The following is a 23,986-nucleotide window of genomic DNA, read 5'->3' as shown; positions in this document are numbered from 1 at the left end:
TCGTAAACAATATCGGGCCACAGCTTCTTCCAGCTCGCATTTACGGTTGCAGGTTTCATCTCTTGAAGTGCCTTTTGAATATTCTGCAGGCACGTGGCTATGGTGTACTGCCGCCAGTACGCCTTCAAGTTGAAGTCTTCATCCTCGTCATCTTGGGCAGCATCCACACACGCAACGAGGTCCGCCAAGGTATTCTTCGTGTAGAGGGCCTTGAACGCCCTGATAACCCCCTGGTCCATTGGTTGAATTAATGACGTGGTGTTGGGTGGCAGGAACTCAACCTGAACGCCCTCACGCGACAGGTCAGTTGCGTGTCCACCAGCGTTATCCATAAGGAGAAGGATCTTGAATGGCAAGCCCTTCTCTAAGAGATATTCATGGACTTGCGGGATGAAACACTGGTGGAACCAGTTGGAGGTCAGCATCTTCGTAATCCATGCTTTTTGATTATGCATCCAGTACACGGGAAGGAGATTCTTATTTTTATTTTTCAAAGCGCGAGGATTTTTCGACTTATAAATAAGCCCCGGCTTTAACAAAAATCCAGCAGCATTGCCACACATCACGAGGGTAACGCGATCCTTGAATGCCTTAAAGCCAGAGGCTTTGGCTTCCTCTTTGAACAGGAAAGTTCGCGACGGCATTCTCTTCCAAAACAAGCCGGTTTCATCCATATTAAAGACTTGTTCCGGCTTGTATCCACCTTCAGCGATAATGTTCTTGAAAGTCTGGTTCACGTAAGTTTCAGCAGCGGCAGTGTCAGCGGAAGCAGACTCCCCATGCAGGGAAACGCTTTTCAGGGCGAAGCGTTTCTGAAACTTCGCGAACCATCCTTTGCTTGCGGAAAAACGTTTCTGAGGCTGGGAATCAGTGGATGTCCCTGGTTGAGGATCATCTGCATCATCATCATCTTCAGCATGGTTGCCGTCGTCGTCTTTAGGTTCCTTTGCAGCAAAATTCTCATATAAGCTCAAAGCCTTTGTTTGGATGGTGTTCGTATCCAACGCTATGTTCTTCTTCCGGCAGTCGGCAATCCACACAGCTAAAGCACCTTCCATGCGTACGATCGTTTTATTACGCGTTGTAACGACTCGCTTCGCTGATCTGCTAAAGGTGATTGCAGCAGTCTTTCTAATGTTCGCCTCGTCCTTCTTGATGTAGCGAACGGTGGATTCGTTGATGCCAAAATGGCGGCCGGCGGCCGCGTAACTTCCACCATCTTTTAACATGTCGAGAAGCGTAACCTTCTCAGCTATCGTCATCATCCTTCGGTGGCGTTTAGGCTCACTACCAGCCTTACTAGAAGCAGAACGCTTGGGAGGCATTGTAACAGAAAGTTCAACAAAAAGTTCAACTTAAAACAGTCGCACACAGCACAGATTAAACTTCACAAACTTAAGAACGTCTACTCAGCAATACGCGGAAAGAGAAAGTGAACGATGCAGCCCCGCGAGAACTTTGATGCTGCGGGTAGAAGATGCGGGCAAAACACCAATCACAGGCTAGATAACAAAACTTGAGTTTTGATTCGTCATCTATCAGCGCTTGAACCAATCACAACCCGTCTTACAGTACTATGGCGCGTTGGTTACTCATAGAAGATGCCCCCGCGCATACTGAACGTACGTAGATTAAGTACAATACCGTAATAATAATAAATAATGATAATAATACTGTACAGTAATAATAATAATAATAATGATTAATAATAATAACAATAATAATTTTATTAACAACAACAATAATAATAATAATAACAATAATAATAAAAATTTACGTACGCTATTTTACGCCTCTCTCTCTCTCTCTCTCTCTCTCTCTCTCTCTCTCTCTCTCTCTCTCTCAGTATTCGAAATGTGATTTTTGCAACAAAGAATATTATTGGATGCAGTACTGTACTACGTACATATACATACAAAAGATTCATGGAAAAGAAGCACATCCATTACAGTACACACCATTCTAATATGGTATGACTGCATCTGATTTGCGTTTCATTTTCGATTTAATTTTACTACGTACTGAATTATCGTATGATCACATTCTCTTTTCGTGTTTTATTTCTTTCTGTGCTGAATTATATATCATATGTAATGCAATGAACAATCAGTAAGAGCAGATATTACTAATTACAGTATTAATGGAATTACAGGTAACAAAATATCGTATTTGGTTGTCTTCAGATTTCGCGGTATTTTCGAATTTTCCGGAAAATCCGCGATATGTATATATATATGGGTTATGGGAAAACCCCGCGAAGTGGTGAATCCGCGATTGTCGAACCGCGAAGTAGCGAGGGTTCACTGTATGATAGTTTAGTGGCACTCTTGAGTTTGAGCTACTATACTTGAAGAATTGTGATTGAATTCTTGGTTTAGTTTTTCATTAACACTTGGATTTTATTTAAAGATATAATGCAGTTGTTTACTTTGTCTAAATTTTTAGCAGTATTTATTTATCTCTATGCATTATACTTTGTTTTCCAGGTTGATGGGGACTCCGAAGTGGTATCGGGAGACCTTAGCAGCAGTGTTGAGGCTGACGTAACATCGCCTGTGCTGCTTGATGGAGCTGTAGTTATAGAAGGGACACAAAATGTTGTGGAAGAGCCACAGCAAATGCTTATGAGTACTACACAAGGGGGTATGATGGAAGAACCTCAAGAGCAAAATTCACAGGTGGTTATGCAAGAATGCAGTGGAGATGATGTAGATTTTGTCCCCGTAGGCCTCCAGAATCCCACTCCACAGGATGTAGGCGCCAGCAATGGAGATATGGAACATGATATAGATGTTAAACATGAACAGATTGAAGAGACTAATTACAATCATAATGAGATGTCCGAGTTAGAACAGTCTGTTCCAGAGGTTTCTGGAGAAGGAAACGGGACCTCTTGCCTGGTCGATGCTGATGCTTTAAGCCCAGACCAGGATGGAGAGCTTCTCTTGCGTAATTTGGTAAATGAAAACTTCCAGACAAGAGTTTGCACTTCTAATTCTCAGGATAATATTATTGTAACTACTAGTACAGTAACCCCTCAGATTCAAGCCTTTCAACAACAACAGATACAGCAGACTGCAGCAACATCTTTATCAAGTGCTCTGACTGGAACTTCTGCAAATTTACAAGGAATTATCAATAACTTGTCTGGGAGTACTCCGACAAAAATAGTCATCCAAACTAATAATCAGGTATCACCCTCTAAGTCAAGTGGGGGTCATTACCTTATCCAAGTAGGTGGAACACCTGTAAGTATTGCACAACCACAGATATTATCTATGGGAACTAAGAATCGCATTGTGATAAGGGCCGGCAACAACAACCAAGGAATTGCAAAAATTCCTGTCAGCCAGGTTGAGTCTGATAATTCTGCCCAAAGTGGTGTCTTCAAAGTTATCATTCCTGAGGGAACTACGAAGGTCAGCAAAGCTAACACAACAGCAGGAAGCCAGAATGAATCCTTCAAAAAGCCCATTCAAATAAATCTCTCCGAGGGGGGAGTGCGTAAGCCGAGGTATTACTCGAGCTTGCAGACACAGCCACAAGGAAGTCCAGACTGGGAAGATGCCTTTGATAAACCTAATGACAGTAAAAAATTCTATGAATGTCCAACCTGCAACAGCAAGTTTATGAAGCCCTTATTTTTAAGGTGAATATATTTTAGTTTTCAAAATTAATATAATTTTAATAAAGTTATATTTTCTTTTCACTTTTCACTGAATACCATTCATGTGTAACTTAGCCAGTGATTCATTTGAATACAGTACAAATCAAAAGGGAAATATGTAGTTTATTGCTTGCATTTTTTAGAATTTAACAGAATGATCACTCGTTATATAGAAGAACCACAGCTAATGGTAGTAAACGTTACTTTTCCTGTGGTTCCTGATCCGAGAATCTTAATATAGATTTGTTTTTCCTACTATTTAATTGTTCAATCTATGATAGGAACTAAGCAAGTTTTTCATCTTTGCAGGAAACACATGAGAAGCTGTAAAAAAGAGGAGGTCAAAGTTGAGAAAACTCCCTTGTTTATGTGCTCATTTTGTAAGATGACATTCAAAACTCGGCCTCAAATATCACAGCACTTTTTAAAGTGTTACCATAGCCCATATCGAAAGACATCATCTCCAGTTAAGGTTTGTTATTCAGTGTTTCAGAATTTTTTAAAATAATTTATGATTATTATCCTAGCTGTGTCAGCATTGCACATTCCATCTTTGATATCTATAACTACCTAATGTATTATAAACTATGTACTTCTATCCTGTAACTTTAGTGATTCCATTAACTTTTATAATTGTAGATCTTTTCTAATTTAATCCTCCATGGTGAGTGTTATATATAATATCAACAGATACAGTGGATCAGTGGTGGAGTAGGACATTAGCCTCTCAGAGGGGTATTTAATTTTACACGAATACTTGAAATACCCACCTTGTTTTGTTAATGATTTGGCACTTAAGCCCCAGGTCCATGTTTTGGACAGTTTACTTATCTTGCACAAAAATTATACAGTATAAGACTATACAACATAAGAATCCTATAGTTTTATAAATTTCCTTTTCATTGGTGTATAATGTTACATATTTTGTAAAGTTTTCATATAGGTAAATGATAAAAGGAAGAGAAAAATATTGACACTGGACATGAAATAATCCTGATGGTGACGAAGGAAGTAGATAAATGGAACGTAAAATACTTCCAATGGCACTCAAATGGTTAAAATGTTTGCACTAAAGTAATGCAGGTTTTCATTTTGTCAATTCCTAAGACACTTTTTGGATAAGGCTTTTGTTTTATGACTTTTTGGCCTTTATCATTTTAACTTGGTGTTTTCTCTCTCTTTCTCTCTCTTGTGTAGATTTAAAAGTAAAATAATATCTTACAGGATCAGTTTTCAGCTTATTGTATTTTGATACTTTTAGAGGAAAGGTGACTCTGAAGCTGAAGGCGGTCCAGCAAAGAGAGGAAAGATTGACCCTGTGTCGGTTGATCCAGTATTAGAACAAGCTGTACAGTTTAGATGTCAGGTAAGTGATGATGATGTATTATGAAATAGTTTTGAGCTACTTGCTTATGTGATACTTAATTATTGGATTGATAGTCTGTGTAATTCCTCTGAATATGTACCTTGTAATGTATCTGATTTATAGTTCTTGCTGTAGGTAAATCCATTTTGATTGGGAGTAGTCATTATTTTGAAAGTGTTATTATTCCACAACTAACTAACTTAGATTAGAAATGTTTATGACACGATTTTGGCTGCCATGAAGTTTAGATTTTTTCTAACAGTAGTGAGTTAACACGCCCCATAAATTCTCTTAAGGCTGAATTCCCACATCAAATTTCTAACTCTTAACTTGAATTGGTTGTCTCTCCTTAACAGATCATCATTTGGTTTTACACCTGTCATAAAAGCATTTATCTTGTATTATGTTGATCATCAGTTTTTAGAAGCTGTAGGGTCTTTGCAAATATACTGTGCAAATATCCTCTTCTTTTAGCAAAAGAAATTGGGTCATTACGGGTCAGTATATATTAATCTTAGTAATAAGCTGGAAAGACCTTTTGCTAACATTACATTCATTACAATACCACACATATTATTCATCTGTCAACACATGTGCATATACTGTATATCATATCTTACAAAGAATGGTTTCAAGTCTGATCTGCAGCTGTCTAGATATGAAAAGATACAGCGTAAGGTATCCACATTAGCCCACAAAACTCCACTTGTTTGTAAACCTGTTGGATATTTTTCAATATTTAACTTAGCCGGTGATTATATAGCTGCAACTCTGTTGCTCGACAGACAACTCTACGGAAAAACTCGCCAGCGATCGCTACACAGGTTGCGGGTGTGCCCAACAGCGCCATCTGTCGACCAGATACCCAGCTCTCAATGTAAACAAAGACTCAATTTTCTCTCTGTCGAGGTGTCGACAAGACGTACTTTACTCGCTGTTGCTAAACTGGAGTTTTTCACATCTATTTGGTGAAGTACTATATTCTAGTTTTGAGCTTTCGCTATGCAGGTGTTTTAAAGAGAGTATGGACTTTCTTTCACTTTTAAATGGCCGACCCTTCCCTTAGACGGAAGTGTGTTTAGGCTTTTAGTAATTATCTTATCACGTTATAGATTTTCCTCTATATATTTTATATCTCTCCGCCTTTATTAGGCCTCTTCGATTAACTTTCCATTTATTATAAACATATAAAAATAAATTTTAATGTTTTGTTTATATGTGACCTTTCCTGAGAGTAGGCGGTCCTAACTTGGAAACCAAAGTTAATCAACGTTGAGCCCTTTATATCGTAATTAGCTTTTAAAGAGCTAAGGATTTAAAACTTTTTAAATGTAATATTTTATGAAAGAATTTCTTTGATAGTCTTCGTACTGTTTTCAAAGATGAACTAACGTTTAGTTTATTTATGCTACGCAGTTGTTGACGTTCAGGACGTTCAACATGCGCTCTATCGTTACGATAGAGAGAGAGTGTATCACGGTTTCACTTTGCAGTAAGAGTAAATCGATTCTGACGTTTTGTTCATTCTTTCTTAGCTTAAATGTTTTAAATTCTATTTTAAAGGAACTTTTTATTTGAAAAACCTTTCAGTTTTTTCCTTTAGTCAAATAACATGTTTTTTTGACGAAATATAATTGGGCTCTTCTCTTAGGTGCGAAATCAAGAGAGAAAGAGAGAGAGAGAGATAGAGACGGAGGGAGAGAGAGGAGAGAAAACGTTCCGTTCAAGCGGGTAACGTTGTTCTCGAGTTACTCTCGTCCCTAGTCGCTGTACGGGGAGGAAGGATAAAACGTTTTTAGTTTTTTATTCTCGTCCCCAGGCTATGTGCGGTGAGAGATTGAAAACGTAGTTTATATGAACTAGTGTTTAGTCTCTTTCCCAGCCACTGATTTTTTTATCTTAAAATATGTTTTCTGTTTTTTGCTGGTATTAATGAGCTTGCATTATACGACTGATTTCGCAATTACTACCTTTTAATGAAGGGTAGAATTGCGTGTTTCAGGTAGAAATCAGTAAAAGTATTCGATTTCAGTGAAATAAGTGCAAAACAGAAAATCGAAGTGATAAAGTGATATGCGCAAAGTGTTACAGTGTTGCGTCCGAGGGTTCGTCTGTTCGTGCCTGTCGTTCACCTAGTCCGGGACCTCTTGCATGCTCCCAAGCCCAGGGGAGAAGTAATGTCAAACGACTTATGGGTTCGAGAGGCCTTGATCAACGAACAGACGTTTTCCCTCTATGGTATCGGGTGTATCTTACCAAGATCTCCCCTACCATAAGACGAGAGAGACGTTGTTTCTCCTCGTCATCCGAAGGCTTTTCGCATAAGAAACCTGTCACAAGGTTTCGAAGCCCTTAAGCGAAAGTCAGTCCTTTCAGGACAGGTCCAGCGTCCTGGTTACAACCATTAGGACAGCTCTGACCCTATGCAGTCATCGGATAACTGCTCGCCGCCTAACAAAAGCGTAACACAGACTCCGAGAGTCTTTTTTTTTGTTGGCAAAGTGTTGCGGTCACAGACGTTACCCTCGTCTCTTACCACAACCATTTCCGTTGATCCTTAATGGGTTGTATGGCAAGACATGCAGTATATGCTTGCCTCCCTTATGGAAGACTATTCTGCCGATTAGTCCGTTGAGTCTAGCCGTTTATCTCATCGATATCCTGGCTTTCAGCCAACCTAACGTTCCTTTGTGCTTACTGTTGACGTTGGCGTAGCTTAGTCACGTCAGTCAGGTTGTTTAGAACCACACTCGATGCGGTCTCGTGTGGTTTTTCAGCCGCATTTGGACGTTAGGCCACTTGCTGATGCTCCTGTTGACGTTCAAGACGTTCACTAACAATCGGAGTTGACTTGTTTTGACGCTGTGCGTCAACCACCGCATTCTAGAGTTGTTTTGACTGCTCAGTCTAGGCAGTCAAAGCAGTCTCGAGTGGACGCTGTGCGTCCTCACGCACCTGTTGTGGTTGACAGTTCAGTTGTTGACAGTTCACAGACTGTCAAGCAGTTACATGACGTTGCGTTCTGGTCCACTACTAATGCACCAGTGAGTGTGGACTCTGCTTGTAAAGCATTGCCACCACGGTAGGTCTCTCCCTTGCTTGAGACTCAGCTTTTATCGGACAAGGTTCCTGTAGATGAGGAAGTTGCTGTTCCCCCTCCTACTGATATTCCCTTGAGGACTCTGTCAGATGGAGAGGAGCCTAAAGCTGCTTAGCCCCCTATGGACTTTAATTAAATCATGATGATTTTTTTAAGGATCTTTGTCCGGATCTTTTTGTAACTGCTGCTCCTCATTCGCCTAAACGTCAGAGCTTACACTAGGCCTAGCTACTTCGAAGCCGTTGTTTTTAAGCTAGTGCTCTCTCGCTCTCCTAGAGAGCTTTACGTTGGCTAGGCGACTGGTTTTTCACCAGGAGGAGTTTGGGGGATACAGCCATTGCTTTCCCTTCTTTTAAACTGGTTTATAGAGCGAGAGTCTGATATGACACGAGAGAAGTTCTCGGCTTGGGAGTTCATGCCTCTGCCCAGATAGACTTCTCAATTCTCGTAGACTCTTCCTGGCGCCTGGCCAGGAGACGCTCCAAGTTTTTTACAGGTCAACTTCACAGCTGTTTTCGAGCCTTTGAAGTTTTGCTGTACAATTATGTCATGCATAACAAGGCTTTCAGGGATGGTAAGCGGTACCACCTCAGTCGCTAACCCCGTCTGTTGCCACACCTGCTCCTGTAGACCCTAAATGGGCTTTGCTGCAAGACATGCAGTCCAAGCTTGCGTCCTTGATAGAGGACTTTAATGCGGAAAAGGTTGCTACCGAACCTTCTGGCCAACAACCTTCCAACCGGTCGGTTGTGCGCCCTGTTGACACTGAGGTAACCTACTCGCGTCTGCCAGTTGAGGTGGTTCCTCCACCGATGCGACCCAGTGTGGGTTGCCAGCCGCACGTTGACGTTAAGCGACGCTCGGAGGTGGTTGTTGACGTTCAGGACGTTCAACAACCAGCAGAGGTGACTTGTTTTGACGCAGTGCGTCAACCTCAGCAACCCGGTAGGGTGTTGACTGCACAACCCAGACGGTCTAGACAGTCTCGGGTTGACGCTGTGCTTCCTCGTGCACCCATGGTTGTTGACAGTTCACAGACTGTGCAGCAGTTCCATGATGTTGCGTCCGGCTCCGTCACGCATGCACCAGTGCGACCGGACTCAGCGAGCCAGACGTTGCCCACTCCGTTGCCGTTTCCTCATCAGTTTTCGGATGAGGAACCCTCTGATGAGGACGTTGCTGAACAACAAGACGATCAGCCCCCAGAATAGATCAAGCCCTGCTATCCATCCAGAAGATGCTGAAGAAGGAACGCTGCTCAGTCAGGCTGTGGATGAGTCTGGTAGGGACGCTGTCATCCGTGGAACAATTTGTGTCACTAGGAAGACTACACCTCCGTCCTCTTCAATACCATCTAGCTTTTCACTGGAAAAAGGACAAGACGCTAGAGGCGGTCTCGATCCCGGTTTCCGAAAAGATAAAGTCTTGTCTGACTTGGTGGAAGGACAATATCAACCTAAGAGAGGGTCTTCCCCTGGCTGTTCAGACTCCCAACCACGTTCTCTTCTCGGACGCATCGGTCGTGGGCTGGGGCGCGACACTAGACGGTCGGGAATGCTCAGGACTGTGGAACTCGAGTCAGAGGAGCATGCATATCAACTGCAAGGAGCTGTTGGCAGTACATCTGGCCTTGAAAAGCTTCAAGTCTCTCCTTCGAGGCAAAGTGGTGGAAGTTAACTCGGACATCACCACGGCCTTGGCGTACATCTCCAAACAAGGAGGTACCCACTCACTGACGTTGTACGAGATCGCAAGGGACCTGCTCATCTGGTCAAAAGGTCAAGACATCTCCCTAGTAACGAGGTTCATCCAAGGCGACTTGAACATCATAGCAGATTGTCTCAGTCGGAAAGGGCAAGTAATTCCAACCGAATGGACCCTCCACAAGGATGTGTGCAAGAGACTTTGGGCCACTTGGGGTAAAACCATCCATAGATCTCTTTGCAACCTCGCTGACCAAGAGGCTTCCAATCTATTGCTCTCCAGTCCCGGACCCAGCAGCAATACATATAGATGCTTTCCTCCTAGATTGGTCACATCTGGATCTCTACGCATTCCCACCGTTCAAGATTGTCAACAAGGTACTGCAGAAGTTCGCCTCTCACGAAGGGACAAGGTTGACGTTAGTTGCTTCCCTCTGGCCCGCGAGAGAATGGTTCACCGAGATACTTCGATGGTTAGTAGACGTTCCCAGTAGTCTTCCTCTAAGGGTAGACCTTCTACGTCAGCCACACGTAAAGAAGGTACTCCAAAGCCTCCACGCTCTTCGTCTGACTGCCTTCAGACTATCGAAAGACTCTCGAGAGCTAGAGGCTTTTCGAAGGAAGCAGCCAGTGCGATTGCTAGAGCAAGGAGAGCGTCTTCCATTAGAGTCTACCAATCGAAGTGGGAAGTCTTCCGAGACTGGTGCAAGTCAGTTTCTGTATCCTCGACCAGTACCTCTGTAGCTCAAATAGCTGTTTTTCTCTTATACCTGAGAAAAGGATGATCCCTTTCAGCTCCCACTATCAAGGGCTACAGAAGCATGTTGGCATCGGTCTTCCGGCATAGAGGCTTAGATCTTTCCAAACATAAAGATCTGCAAGACCTCCTTAAGTCTTTTGAGACCACCAAGGAGCGTCGTTTGGCTACCCCATGATGGAATTTAGACGTGGTACTAAGATTCTTCATGTCAGACAGGTTGGAGCCGTTACAATCAGCCTCCCTGAAAGATCTCACTCTTAAGACTCTTTTCCTGGTATGCTTAGCCTCGGCTAAAAGAGTCAGTGAGATTCATGCCTTCAGCAAGAACATCGGATTTTCGTCAGAAAAAGCCACTTGTTCGCTACAACTTGGTTTTCTAGCCAAAAATGAGCTGCCTTCTCGGCCTTGGCCTAAATCTTTCGATATCCCCAGCTTATCGGAGATCGTAGGCAATGAACTAGAAAGAGTCTTATGCCCTGTCAGAGCTCTTAAGTTCTATTTAAAGCGTACTAAACCTTTACAAGGCCAATCTGAAGCTTTATGGTGTTCAGTTAAGAAACCATCCTTGCCTATGTCAAAGAATGCTTGGTCAGACTTTATCAGATTGTTAATACGAGAAGCTCATTCACATCTGAGTGAGGAAGACCGAACTTTGCTTAAGGTGAAGACGCACGAAGTTAGAGCTGTAACAACTTCCGTGGCCTTTAAGCAAAATATATCTCTGCAAAGTATAATGGACGCAACCTATTGGAGAAGCAAGTCAGTGTTCGCGTCATTTTACTTGAAAGATGTCCAGTCTCTTTACAAGAACTGCTACACACTGGGACCATTCGTAGCAGCGAGTGCAGTAGTGGGTGAGGGCTCAACCACTACAATTCCCTAATTCCTTATCCTTTTAATCTGTCTCTTGAAATGTTGTTTTTTTATGGGTTGTCCGGAAGGCTAAGAAGCCTTTCGCATCCTGGTTGATTTGGCGGGTGGTCAAAGTCATTTCTTGAGAGCGCCTAGATTAGGGGTTTGATGAGGTCCTGTTGTATGGGTTGCAACCCTTGATACTTCAGATCCTAGGGGTCGATCAGCATCCTAAGAGGATCGCGAGGCTCCGTAAGGAAGACGTACTTAAAAGGCAGAGTAATTGTTCAAGTCGACTTCCTTACCAGGTACCTATTTATTTTATTTTTGTTATTTTGATAACTTCTAAAATGAAATAAAAAACTCTTAGCTCATAAAAGTGTAAACATATATTACTGGTCTCTACCCACCATCCTGGGTGTGAATCAGCTATATAATCACCGGCTAAGTTAAATATTGAAAAATGTTATTTTGATTATAAAATAAATTTTTGAATATACTTACCCGGTGATTATAAATTAAATGACCCTCCCTTCCTCCCCAATAGAGACGCAGTGGGACGAGGAGAAAATTGAGTCTTTGTTTACATTGAGAGCTGGGTATCTGGTCGACAGATGGCGCTGTTGGGCACACCCGCAACCTGTGTAGCGATCGCTGGCGAGTTTTTCCGTAGAGTTGTCTGTCGAGCAACAGAGTTGCAGCTATATAATCACCGGGTAAGTATATTCAAAAATTTATTTTATAATCAAAATAACATATTTGCTAATAAACTACAATTTTTTGGTACAGTATGGGTCTTACTGCATATCAATCTTGGGTAGTTTGTTGTTATGAATATCAAGCAAAATTATCTGTTTTGTTATTTGTAGCTAAGAGCTTAACCAGATGCCTCGGTGGTTTTTCCAATTTAGCATTAGATAATATGGTCAGTTTTCAAAGTATGTTATACCCATGTAGTGGTTTGCGGACTGTGGCCAGAGGTAGCACCCGAACTGCCTAGTGTTACTCTTTTAAGTTGAAATATTTTACTTTGAATTTTATTTATGATTATAATTGTCACCAGGACTGCGATCGAACCTTCAGTAAAGAACGTCAATATTCAAGCCACATCAAAAAATGTACCAAAGTGTCTGTCCATGACCTCACTGGAGCCAGGCCAGTTGTTGATGGTGAAGAAGAGGAAGAGGATGATCCAGAACCCCAGGAAGACCCTTTTGCTGATCCTGACCCCGTGCCAGTTGTTGCAAGAAGAGGGCGAGGACTAGGGAGGCGGGGGAGACCACCTGGGAGGGCTGGTTCGAGTGCTGGCAGAGGAGGAGTACGAAACTCAGGAGAACTCTTTGAAGGAGGTATGTACTTTATTTGATTTTATTTATTAAAATCTTTATTATTATTTATATTATCATACTTGATTGCTTTCAGTTTTTATGTGATGGCACTATTGGTCTGGCTTAGTCAAAAGTTGATTAACTAGCATTTGCAGAGTTTAATAATGTGGCAATCGAGCAGTAAATTCTAAGATAGGGATACACATGTAAAGTAAGGCTCCATTTATTCATCATTTGCACATAATTGTGCTTTACACTTTATTAATTTTTGTGCATTCTTACTTCCTGTGTTTGATTTTCCAGTTTTTTTTTCAGCAATTGTTAAAAATTTTCCATTTCAGAAATACCTTCACCCAAATCCCGTGGTCTCTTAGTTGCGGATAATGTAGGACTGGTCCGAAGCACAACAGGTTTAGCGCACACAGTTCAGATGGCTCTTGAGAGTGCCATGCAAGATGGTGACCCACAACCTTTAGCTATGGTGGCAGATTTCAAGGTAAAATGATTTTGTGGTTATATAATGTAACAATAATAGGTTTGCCATCAAGTTTAATTCAGATATATGGGAAGAATTGTTAATCAATTTTTCTGTGGTGAATTAGGACGATTTTATTGGTAATTTTCAATTCTTGTTGGTGTTATAATCATGTTCGACTTTAAATACTGGAATTTTGATTTGAAAACATTAATTAATCTCCTTTGTCCAATATACTTTTTGAATATATAGTTTTATATTAGCTGTACAAGTGAGTTTCTATCCATGATTATCTTGTCCTGATAATGTTTGATTTATTGTTGTTTGGAGAGAGTGAGCATTAGTTAGCCCTATGGTATGAGATCCAGTACATATTCTGAAGCCAATTCCAAGAATTACTAGACTATTGATACTGTATGTTGATTTAGTATATTTTATCTGAAAGTTTTATAGAAACAGTGTTTGTACCGTAACTGAAATACAAACCACGCTATTTAATATGGGTTATTACTTTCGGCGTAGCTGAAATGATGAGCCATTAGAATTTTAACGAGGGTTTACTACCCCACCGCTAGTTAGCGGGGGGTAGGGAGGGTAGCCTGCTCTTCCCCCCCCCCCCCCCCAACACACACCTGTGCTGAGCTCACTTTGCTTCCGGCTCAGGTGGTAGTCGGACGTGTCCGCTCTCACCCTCGCCTCTTTGACAACCATTAATGCTTTTTGTCTTTTTCACTTACTTTTTCTTATACTGTACTTGTAATATATATCTATAAACATTCTTAATGTTTATGTATATATTTGTGTATAGAAATGTAATAAGTTTTCTTTCAGTGTTTGTACTGTGTGTGTGATGTACGACAACGATACTTGCGTAGTGCAAGGCCACCACAGTTCCACTTCGTGGGGAACGACCTCTCCCTCTGGTCCTTCGGTCTTCCCGTCAGCTTATATCCGTTAACTCGGCCTCCGCAGGGGAACCGTCATCGGGACTCTCTTCATTTATCTATTATCTTCGCTTTGCCTCTTTTCTTACGGCTGGCCTTTTTTTAGATTGACTACGGTCTCTCTCTACTTGAGGTCGTTCACCCTTACTACAACTACGTAGTATTACGATAGCTCCTTTCCCGTTGCGGGTTAGGTTGCTATTCCGTTGTTTGTCTCGATTATTTTTAGTGAAATCTAATTGTATTTTAACTTTTCAGCTTTCTCCGTGGGGAACACTTCCCTTCGAGGGGTCAGTGGTTCTCACTTTTAGTGTATATTCTTAGATGATTTAGATAATTAAAATTCTGTTATAATTCTGTTTTTATTACAGTTACTCCTCCCCCCTTCTCCCGTGGATGTCATCTGGGGAAGGAGGGCGCATACTTAATTCTTATTTCATGTTATTCCCTCGGGGTTCCTGTTCGGAGTTCCTCCCTGGGGAATTTCTGTTAAAATAATTATTTTTTATTTTCCCAGTTAACTATGCAGTTCTTCGTCGTTCGACTAGAGAGTGCCAACGAAGCAGACCTGTCTTGTTCATGACTAGGTATTTCGCCTCCAGGGGTTGGACAACTTCCCTTCCGAGGGAGGTTTCCTCCCCAGGTGTGAGGTTTTCTCCCTTCAGAGGGAGAACTTCTCATGCCTTTATAAATTCATCGCCTTCGACTACTGTTGCTGCCCTTCGGCCAGACTTTTCTCCCCCCTTGCTGAGTTTCTCTTCCTTCAGGGGTAGAGCACAGTCTTGGCAAGTCTCTTCTACTAAGTGTTCACCTCTCTCATTTGCGAGAGAGGTCACTCATAGAGACTCCTCTTCGGAGGATTGATCCTGATAAGGTCAGCTTGCTGATCCACGGCCCTAAGGGGCGTCACCACGAGTGTCTTCAGGTATCTTCTATGAAGTGTTACCTCTCTCGTTCGAGAGAGAGGCCACTCATAGAGACTCCTCTTCGGAGGATCGTTCCTGATAGGTCAGCTTGCTGATCTAACGGCCCTATGGGGCGTCACCACAAGTGTCTTTAGGTCTCTTCTACGAATTGTCACTTCTCTCGTTCGCGAGAGAGGCCACTCATAGAGACTCCTCTTCGGAGGATCGTTCCTGATAAGGTCAGCTTGCGGATCCAACGGCCCCAATGGGCTTCACTGCCAGCTGACCTACTGATCTACCAGCGCAACCTTGCACTGCAACGAAGGACTTCAGTCCTGGACTCTAAGCAGACCTGCTTACGGTCCTCATCGGGGGGATGCCTGCCCTTTTTTAAGGACACATCCCAATTCCTGATTGTCCTGCCAGCTGACCCTTCAACCTACTAGCGCGTGAAGCGCGCATGCTCGCCGATCTTCTTACGCGCGCAAGCGCCGACGATCTTCTTACGGGCGCAAGCGCCGACGATCTTCTTACGGGCGCAAGCGCCGACGATCTTCTTACGGGCGCAAGCGCCGACGATCTTCTTACGGGCGCAAGCGCCGACGATCTTCTTACGGGCGCAAGCGCCGACGATCTTCTTACGGGCGCAAGCGCCGACGATCTTCTTACGGGCGCAAGCGCCGACGATCTTCTTACGGGCGCAAGCGCCGACGATCTTCTTACGGGCGCAAGCGCCGACGATCTTCTTACGGGCGCAAGCGCCGACGATCTTCTTACGGGCGCAAGCGCCGACGATCTTCTTACGGGCGCAAGCGCCGACGATCTTCTTACGGGCGCAAGCGCCGACGATCTTCTTACGGGCGCAAGCGCCGACGATCTTCTTACGGGCGCAAGCGCCGACGATCTTCTTACGCGCGCAAGCGCCGTCGATCGTCCGCACGCTGGTACTGATGGTTTCCCGCGATCTTAATTCGTTCCAGAAACTGCTTCGTATGTTAAAACGATCGTATGTTGGAGCAAATATTCCCATAAGAATACACGGTAATTTGTTTAATTCGTTCCTCAGCCTAAAAACCCATAATAACTCCTTAATAAATGGCTACACATAATTACACATAACATTAATACAATACAGTATAATAATTATCTAAAAAAAGAATAATAATAAAGAAATAATAAATAAATAAGGGGTTTTTATGTAACACTTTACCTTAGTGACAGGCCACCGCAGGTGTAGGGACTGCCACGCAGGAGGAGATGGAAGATCAGCGAGGAGGTAGGGACGGCGACTTTGTACGATAACGTGTACGATAACTTACACTATGTGAACTTTAACTTAACTTAGCTTATTTGTTTTCTTCATTTTTATAATTTTATATTTTTTTTTTTTACATTTTTTTCTTTTCTTATTTTTGATTTTCATCACTTTCACTTGATTCGGTCTTCCTTTTCTTTGCTTCGGTCTTCCTTTTCTTTGCTTCATTTTCTTTCTTTTCATCATGATCACTAGACCGTTTTAGAGATTTTTTAAAGAAACTATCGAGTGAAAGTTGCTTGGTACGGCTTTTGAGGATTTTTAAATATTTAACTTAGCCGGTGAATATATAATAGCTGCAACTCTGTTGCTCGACAGACAAAAAACAGTAAAAACTCTCCAGCGATCGCTATACAGGTTGCGGGTGTGCCCACCAGCGCCAACTGTCGGCCAGATACCACTCTCGATGTAAACAAAGACTCAATTTCTTCTCTGTCGACGTGTCGACAAGACGTACTTTTACTCGCTGTAGAACCTGGAGTTTTCTCAACATATTTGGTGAAGTACTTCATTTTGGTTTGAGCTTTCGCAGTGCAGGTGTTTTATCTTCATCTTAAATCTTGAACTCGTTTTGGATAGATTTAATTTTTGGTGACAAAGAGAGTATGAACTTACTTTGACTTTTAAATGGCCGACCCTTCCCTTAGACGGAAGTGTGTTTAGGCTTTTAGTAATTATCTTATCACGTTATAAATTAATTATAGATTTTCCTCTATATATTTTATATCTCACCGCCTTTATTAGGCCTCTTCGATTAACTTTCCATTTATAATAAACATAAAAAATAAATTTTAATGTTTTGTTTATATGCGACCTTTCCTGAGAGTAGGCGGTCCTAACTTGGAAACCAAAGTTAAACAACGTTGAGCCCTTTCAATCGTAAATAGCTTTTAAAGAGCTAATGATTTAAAACTTTTTAAATGAATATTTTTAATAAATATTTTATGAAAGAATTTCTTTGAATAGTCTTCGTACTGTTTTCAAAGATGAACTAACGTTTAGTTTATTTATGCTACGCAGTTTGCGCTCTATCGTTACGATAGAGAGAGAGCGTATCACGGTTTCACTTTGCAGAAAGAGTAAATCGATTCTGACGTTTTGTTCATTCTTCTTTCAAAGCTTAAATGTTTTAAATTCTATTTTAAAGGAACTTTTTAATTGAAAAACCTTTCAGTTTTTTCCTTTGGTCAAATAACATGTTTTTTTGACGAAATGTAATTGGGCTCTTCTCTTAGGTGCGAAATCAAGAGAGAAAGAGAGAGAGATAGAGACGGAGGGAGAGAGAGGAGAGAAAACGTTCCGTTCAAGCGGGTAACGTTGTTCTCGAGTTACTCTCGTCCCTAGTCTCTGTACGGGGAGAAAGGATAAAACGTTTTTAGTTTTATTCTCGTCCCCAGGCAATGTACGGTGAGAGATTGAAAACGTAGTTTTGAATGAACTAGTGTTTCTTCTCTTCTCCAACCACTGAATTTTTTTATCTTAAAAGATGTTTACTGTTTTTTTGCTGGTATTAATGTGCTTGCATTATACGACTGATTTCGCATTTACTACCTTTTGATGAGGGTAGAATTGCGTGCTTCAGGTAGAAATCAGTAAAAGTTTCGATTTCAGTGAAATAAGTGCAAAACAGAAAATCGTAGTGATAAAGTGATATTGCGCAAAGTGTTACAGTGTTGCGTCCGAGGGTTCGTCTGTTTCTGTTCGTGCCTGTCGTTCACCTAGTCCGGGACCTCTTGCAAGCTCCCAAGCCCAGGGGAGAAGTAATGTCGTACGACTTATGGGTTCGAGAGGCCTTGATCAGCGAACAGACGTTTCCCTCTATGGTATCGGGTGTATCTTACCAAGATCTCCCCTACCATAAGGCGAGAGAGACAATTTTCTCCTCGTCATCTGAAGGCTTTTCGCATAAGAAACCTGAAACAAGGTTTCAAGGCCCTTAAGCGAAAGTCAGTCCTTTCAGGACAGGTCCAGCGTCCTGGTTGCAGCCATTAGGACAGCTCTGACCCTATGCAGTCATCGGAAAACTGCTCGCCGCCTAACAAAAGCGTAACACAGACTCCGAGAGTCTTTTTTGTTGGCAAAGTGTTGCGGTCACAGACGTTACCCTCGTCTCTTACCGCAACCATTTCCGTTGATCCTAAATGGGTTGTACGGCAAGACATGCAGAATAAGCTTGCCTCCCTTATGGAAGACTATTCTGCCGATTAGTCCGTTGAGTCTAGCCGTTTATCTCATCGAGATCCTGGCTTTCAGCCAACCTAACGTTCCTTTGTGCGTCCTGTTGACGTTGGCGTAGCTAAGTCACGTCAGTCAGGTTGTTTAGAACCACACTCGATGCGGTCTCGTGTGGATTTTCAGCCACATTTGGACGTTAGGCCACTTGCTGATGCTCCTGTTGACGTTCAGGACGTTCGCTAACAATCGGAGTTGACTTGTTTTGACGCTGTGCGTCAACCTCCGCATTCTAGAGTTGTTTTGACTGCTCAGTCTAGGCAGTCAAAGCAGTCTCGAGTGGACGCTGTGCGTCCTCACGCACCTGTTGTTGTTGACAGTTCACAGACTGTCAAGCAGTTACATGACGTTGCGTCCTGGTCTCTCGCACCTGTTGTTGTTGACAGTTCACAGACTGTCAAGCAGTTACATGACGTTGCGTCCTGGTCCGCTACTAATGCACCAGTGCGTGTGGACTCTGCTTGTAAAGCATTGCCACCACGGTAGGTCTCTCCCTTGCTTGAGACTCAGCTATTATCGGACAAGGTTCCTTTAGATGAGGAAGTTGCTGTTCCCCCTCCTACTGATATTCCCTTGAGGACTCTGTCAGACGGAGAGGAGCCTAAAGCTGCTTAGCCCTCTATGGACTTTAATTAAATCATGCTGATTTTTAAGGATCTTTGTCCGGATCTTTTTGTAACTGCTGCTCCTCGTTCGCCTAAACGTCAGAGCTTACACTAGGCCTAGCTACTTCGAAGCCGTTGTTTATAAGCTAGTGCTCTCTCGCTCTCCTAGAGAGCTTTACGTTTGCTAGGCGACTGGTTTATCACCAGGAGGAGTTTGGGGGATACAGCCTTTGCTTTCCCTTCTTTTAAATTGGCTTATAGAGCGAGAGTCTGATATGACACGAGAGAAGTTCTCGGCTTGGGAGTTCCTGCCTCTGCCCAGATAGACTTCTCAAATCTCGTAGACTCTCCCTGGCGCCTGGCCAGGAGACGCTCCAAGATTTTACAGGTCAACTTCACAGCTGTTTTCGAGCCTTTGAAGTTTTGCTGTACAATTATGTCATGCATAAACAAGGCTTTCAGGGATGGCTCCAATGATCTGACAGCCACGTTGTCTGCAGGGACAAGTCCCTCAGGGATGGCTCCATGATTTGGCAGCCATGTTCACTGCAGGAGTACGTAAGAGGCAAGTGCGCTCAATGTGTTCATTGTCAAGACAAACTTCACGATGAAGTCTACCAGGCTGTCTTGACAGCATTTATGGAAGGCGACTGGATGGTCTCTCTCGACCTTCAGGAGGCATACTTCCACATTCCTATACACCCGGATTCCCAACCGTTTCTGAGGTTTGTTCACAGGAATGTGGGGTACCAGTTTCGAGCTATCGGAGATCAGAGCCTCCCTGTACTTGGACTACTGGCTTCTCAGAGCCTCTTCCAGTCATCGCTGTCTGAAGGATCTCAGTTGGACTCTAGATCTGGCCAAGGAATTGGTCCCATCCCAAACTATTCTGTATTTAGGGATGGAGATTCACAGTCAAGTTTTCGGGCTTTTCCGTCGGCCCCCAGAATAGATCAAGCCCTGCTCTCCATCCAGAAGATGCTGAAGAAAGAACGATGCTCAGTCAGGCTGTGGATGAGTCTGGTAGGGACGCTATCATCCCTGGAGCAATTTGTCTCGCTAGGAAGGCTACACCTCCGTCCTCTTCAATTCCATCTGGCTTTTCACTGGAAAAAGGACAAGACGCTAGAGGCGGTCTCGATCCCGATTTCCGAAAAGATAAAGTCTTATCTGACTTGGTGGAAGGACAATATCAGCCTACGAGAGGGTCTTCCCCTGGCAGTTCAGATACCCAACCACGTTCTCTTCTCGGACGCATCGGACTTGGGCTGGGGCGCGACGCTGGACGGTCGGGAATGCTCAGGTCTGTGGAACTCGAGTCAGAGGAGCATGCATATCAACAGCAAGGAGCTTTTGGCGGTTCATCTGGCCTTGATAAGCTTCGAGAATCTCCTTCGAGGCAAGGTGGTGGAGGTAAACTCGGACAACACCACGGCCTTGGCGTACATTTACAAACAGGGAGGTACCCACTCACTGACTTTGTACGAGGTCGCAAGGGACCTGCTCATCTGGTCAAAAGATCGAGGCATCTCCCTAGTAACGAGGTTCATGCAGGGCGACTTGAACGTCCTAGCAGATTGTCTCAGTCGGAAAGGTCAAGTAATTCCAATCGAATGGACCCTCCACAAGGATGTGTGGAAGAGACTTTGGTCGACTTGGGGTCAACCCACCATAGATCTCTTTGCAACCTCGCTAACCAAGAGGCTTCCAATCTATTGCTCTCCAGTCCCGGACCCAGCAGCAATACATATAGATGCCTTCCTCCTAGATTGGTCACATCTGGATCTTTACGCATTCCCACCATTCAAGATTGTCAACAAAGTACTGCAGAAGTTCGTCTCTCACGAAGGGACAAGGTTGACATTAGTTGCTCCCCTCTGGCCCGCGAGAGAATGGTTCATCGAGGTACTTCGATGGTTAGTAGACGTTCCCAGAAGTCTTCCTCTAAGAGTAGACCTTCTACGTCAGCCACACGTAAAGAAGGTACACCAAAGCCTCCACGCTCTTCGTCTGACTGCCTTCAGACTATCGAAAGACTCTCGAGAGCTAGAGGCTTTTCGAAGGAGGCAGCCAGTGCGATTGCTAGAGCAAGGAGAGCTTCTACCATTAGAGTCTACCTATCGAAGTGGGAAGTCTTCCGAGACTGGTGCAAGTCAGTTTCTGTATCCTCGACCAGTACCTCTGTAGCCCAAATAGCTGATTTTCTCTTATACCTGAGAAAAGGACGATCCCTTTCAGCTCCCACTATCAAGGGCTACAGAAGCATGTTGGCATCGGTCTTCCGGCATAGAGGCTTAGATCTTTCCAACAATAAAGATCTGCAAGACCTCCTTAAGTCTTTCGAGACCACTAAGGAGCGTCGTTTGGCTACTCCTGGGTGGAATTTAGACGTGGTCCTAAGATTCCTCATGTCAGACAGGTTTGAGCCTTTACAGTCAGCCTCCCTGAAAGATCTCACTCTTAAGACTCTTTTCCTGGTATGCTTAGCCTCAGCTAAAAGAGTCAGTGAGATTCATGCCTTCAGCAAGAACATCGGATTTTCGTCAGAAAAGGCCACTTGTTCTCTGCAACTTGGTTTTCTAGCCAAAAATGAGCTACCTTCTCGTCCTTGGCCTAAATCTTTCGATATTCCCAGCTTATCGGAGATCGTAGGCAATGAACTAGAAAGAGTCTTATGCCCTGTTAGAGCTCTTAAGTTCTACTTAGCTCGTACTAAACCCCTTTACGAGGCCAATCTGAAGTGTTATGGTGTTCGGTTAAGAAACCATCCTTGCCTATGTCAAAGAATGCTTTGTCATGTTTTATCAGATTGTTAATACGAGAAGCTCATTCACACTTGAGTGAGGAAGACCGATCTTTGCTTAAGGTTAAGACGCACGAGGTTAGAGCTGTAGCAACTTCCGTGGCCTTTAAGCAAAATAGATCTCTGCAAAGTATCATGGACGCAACCTATTGGAGAAGCAAGTCAGTGTTCGCGTCATGTTACTTAAAAGGTGTCCAGTCTCTTTACGAGAACTGCTACACACTGGGACCATTCGTAGCAGCGAGTGCAGTAGTGGGTGAGGGCTCAACCACTACAATTCCCTAATTCCATATCCTTTTAATCTGTCTCTTGAAATGTTTTAATGTTTTTATGGGTTGTCTGGAAGGCTAAGAAGCCTTTCGCATCCTGGTTGATTTGGCGGGTGGTCAAAGTCATTTCTTGAGAGCGCCCAGATTAGGGGTTTGATGAGGTCCTGTTGTATGGGTTGCAGCCCTTGATACTTCAGCTCCTGGGGGTCTGTCAGCATCCTAAGAGGATCGCGGGGCTCCGTAAGGAAGACGTACTTACAAGGCAGAGTAATCGTCTAAGTCGACTTCCTTACCAGGTACCTATTTATTTTGGTTTTGTTATATTGATAACTGTCAAAATGAAATAAAAAACTCTTAGCTTATACGATGTAAACATATTTAACTGGTCTCTACCCACCACCCTGGGTGTGAATCAGCTATTATATATTCACCGGCTAAGTTAAATATTTAAAAATGATATTTTAATTGTAAAATAAATTTTTGAATATACTTACCCGGTGAATATATAAATTAAACGACCCTCCCTTCCTCCCCAATAGAGACGCAGTGGGATGAGAAGAAATTGAGTCTTTGTTTACATCGAGAGAGTGGTATCTGGCCGACAGTTGGCGCTGGTGGGCACACCCGCAACCTGTATAGCGATCGCTGGCGAGTTTTTACTGTTTTTTGTCTGTCGAGCAACAGAGTTGCAGCTATTATATATTCACCGGGTAAGTATATTCAAAAATTTATTTTATAATTAAAATATCATTTTTCTGAAATGAGTTAAGCAAACATCATCGAACTGCCTAACAACACGGCAAACCTGAAGTCTCTGTGGGTGATGCTTGTCGATGAAATCAACCACGTGTTGATGATATGCCAACATCTGTTTTATTTCCGCCATACCTAAGATTTGGCCTACCTCCTCGGTCTCCTCCGACTCACTCAATTGCGTTTGGAACTCATCATGCTGCATGGCTTGCAGCTCCTTGAGTTCCTCGGTGGTGAGCTATTCGTGATGCTCATCGACGAGTTCGGTGATGTCATCTTCATCCACCTCCAGACCCATGGACTTCCCAAGGGATACAATCTCTTCGACGTCTTCCTCGGCGGCAAGCACAGGATCATTCTCAGGGCCAAAACCTTCGAAATCTCTGGGAGCAACAGCATCAGGCCAAAGCTTCTTCCAAGCTGAATTCAGGGTCCGACGAGTTACTCCCTCCCAAGCCTGATCTATGATCCTTAAGCAGTGCACAATATTATAGTGGCTCCTCCAAAATTCACGCAAAGTTAAGTTGGTGCTTTGCGTGACATTAAAGCACTGCTTAAATAAGTGCTTGGTGTACAGCTTCTTAAAATTAGAGATGACTTGCTGGTCCATGGGCTGGAAGATAGGAGTGGTATTCGGTGGAAGATACAACGCTTTGATGAATTTGTATTCGTCAATGATATCATCTTCGAGTCCCGGGGGGGGTGGGGGTGGGGGGTGAGCGGGTGCATTGTCCAAACAAAGCAAGCACTTCAAAGGCAAATTCCTCTCCTGAAGGTACTCCTTGACAGCAGGGCCGAAAACTACGTTTACCCATTCCACAAAGATATGCCTAGTGACCCAAGCCTTAGAATTAGAACGCCATAGAACATGTAGCAGGTCTTTATTAATTCTATGTGCTTTAAATGCCC

At 43.2% G+C, this 23,986-nt stretch overlaps 1 protein-coding gene across 3 annotated transcripts in view; it reads left to right on the top strand.

Moving 5' to 3' along the window:
- Positions 1-23,986, top strand: part of LOC137625830 (uncharacterized) — an 87,061-nt gene that overhangs the window by 32,221 nt on the left and 30,854 nt on the right. For all 3 annotated transcript variants that reach the window (XM_068356719.1, XM_068356718.1, XM_068356720.1), the window contains exons 2-6: positions 2,487-3,649; positions 3,977-4,139; positions 4,929-5,033; positions 12,512-12,797; positions 13,118-13,272. In XM_068356719.1, coding sequence (XP_068212820.1) covers positions 2,487-3,649; positions 3,977-4,139; positions 4,929-5,033; positions 12,512-12,797; positions 13,118-13,272 — 1,872 coding nt within the window. The remainder of the gene's footprint in view (positions 1-2,486; positions 3,650-3,976; positions 4,140-4,928; positions 5,034-12,511; positions 12,798-13,117; positions 13,273-23,986) is intronic.

This window comes from Palaemon carinicauda, chromosome 33 (assembly GCF_036898095.1).
Source record: "Palaemon carinicauda isolate YSFRI2023 chromosome 33, ASM3689809v2, whole genome shotgun sequence".
Lineage (NCBI taxonomy): Eukaryota > Metazoa > Arthropoda > Malacostraca > Decapoda > Palaemonidae > Palaemon > Palaemon carinicauda.
This window is presented reverse-complemented; position numbering and strand designations above follow the sequence as displayed.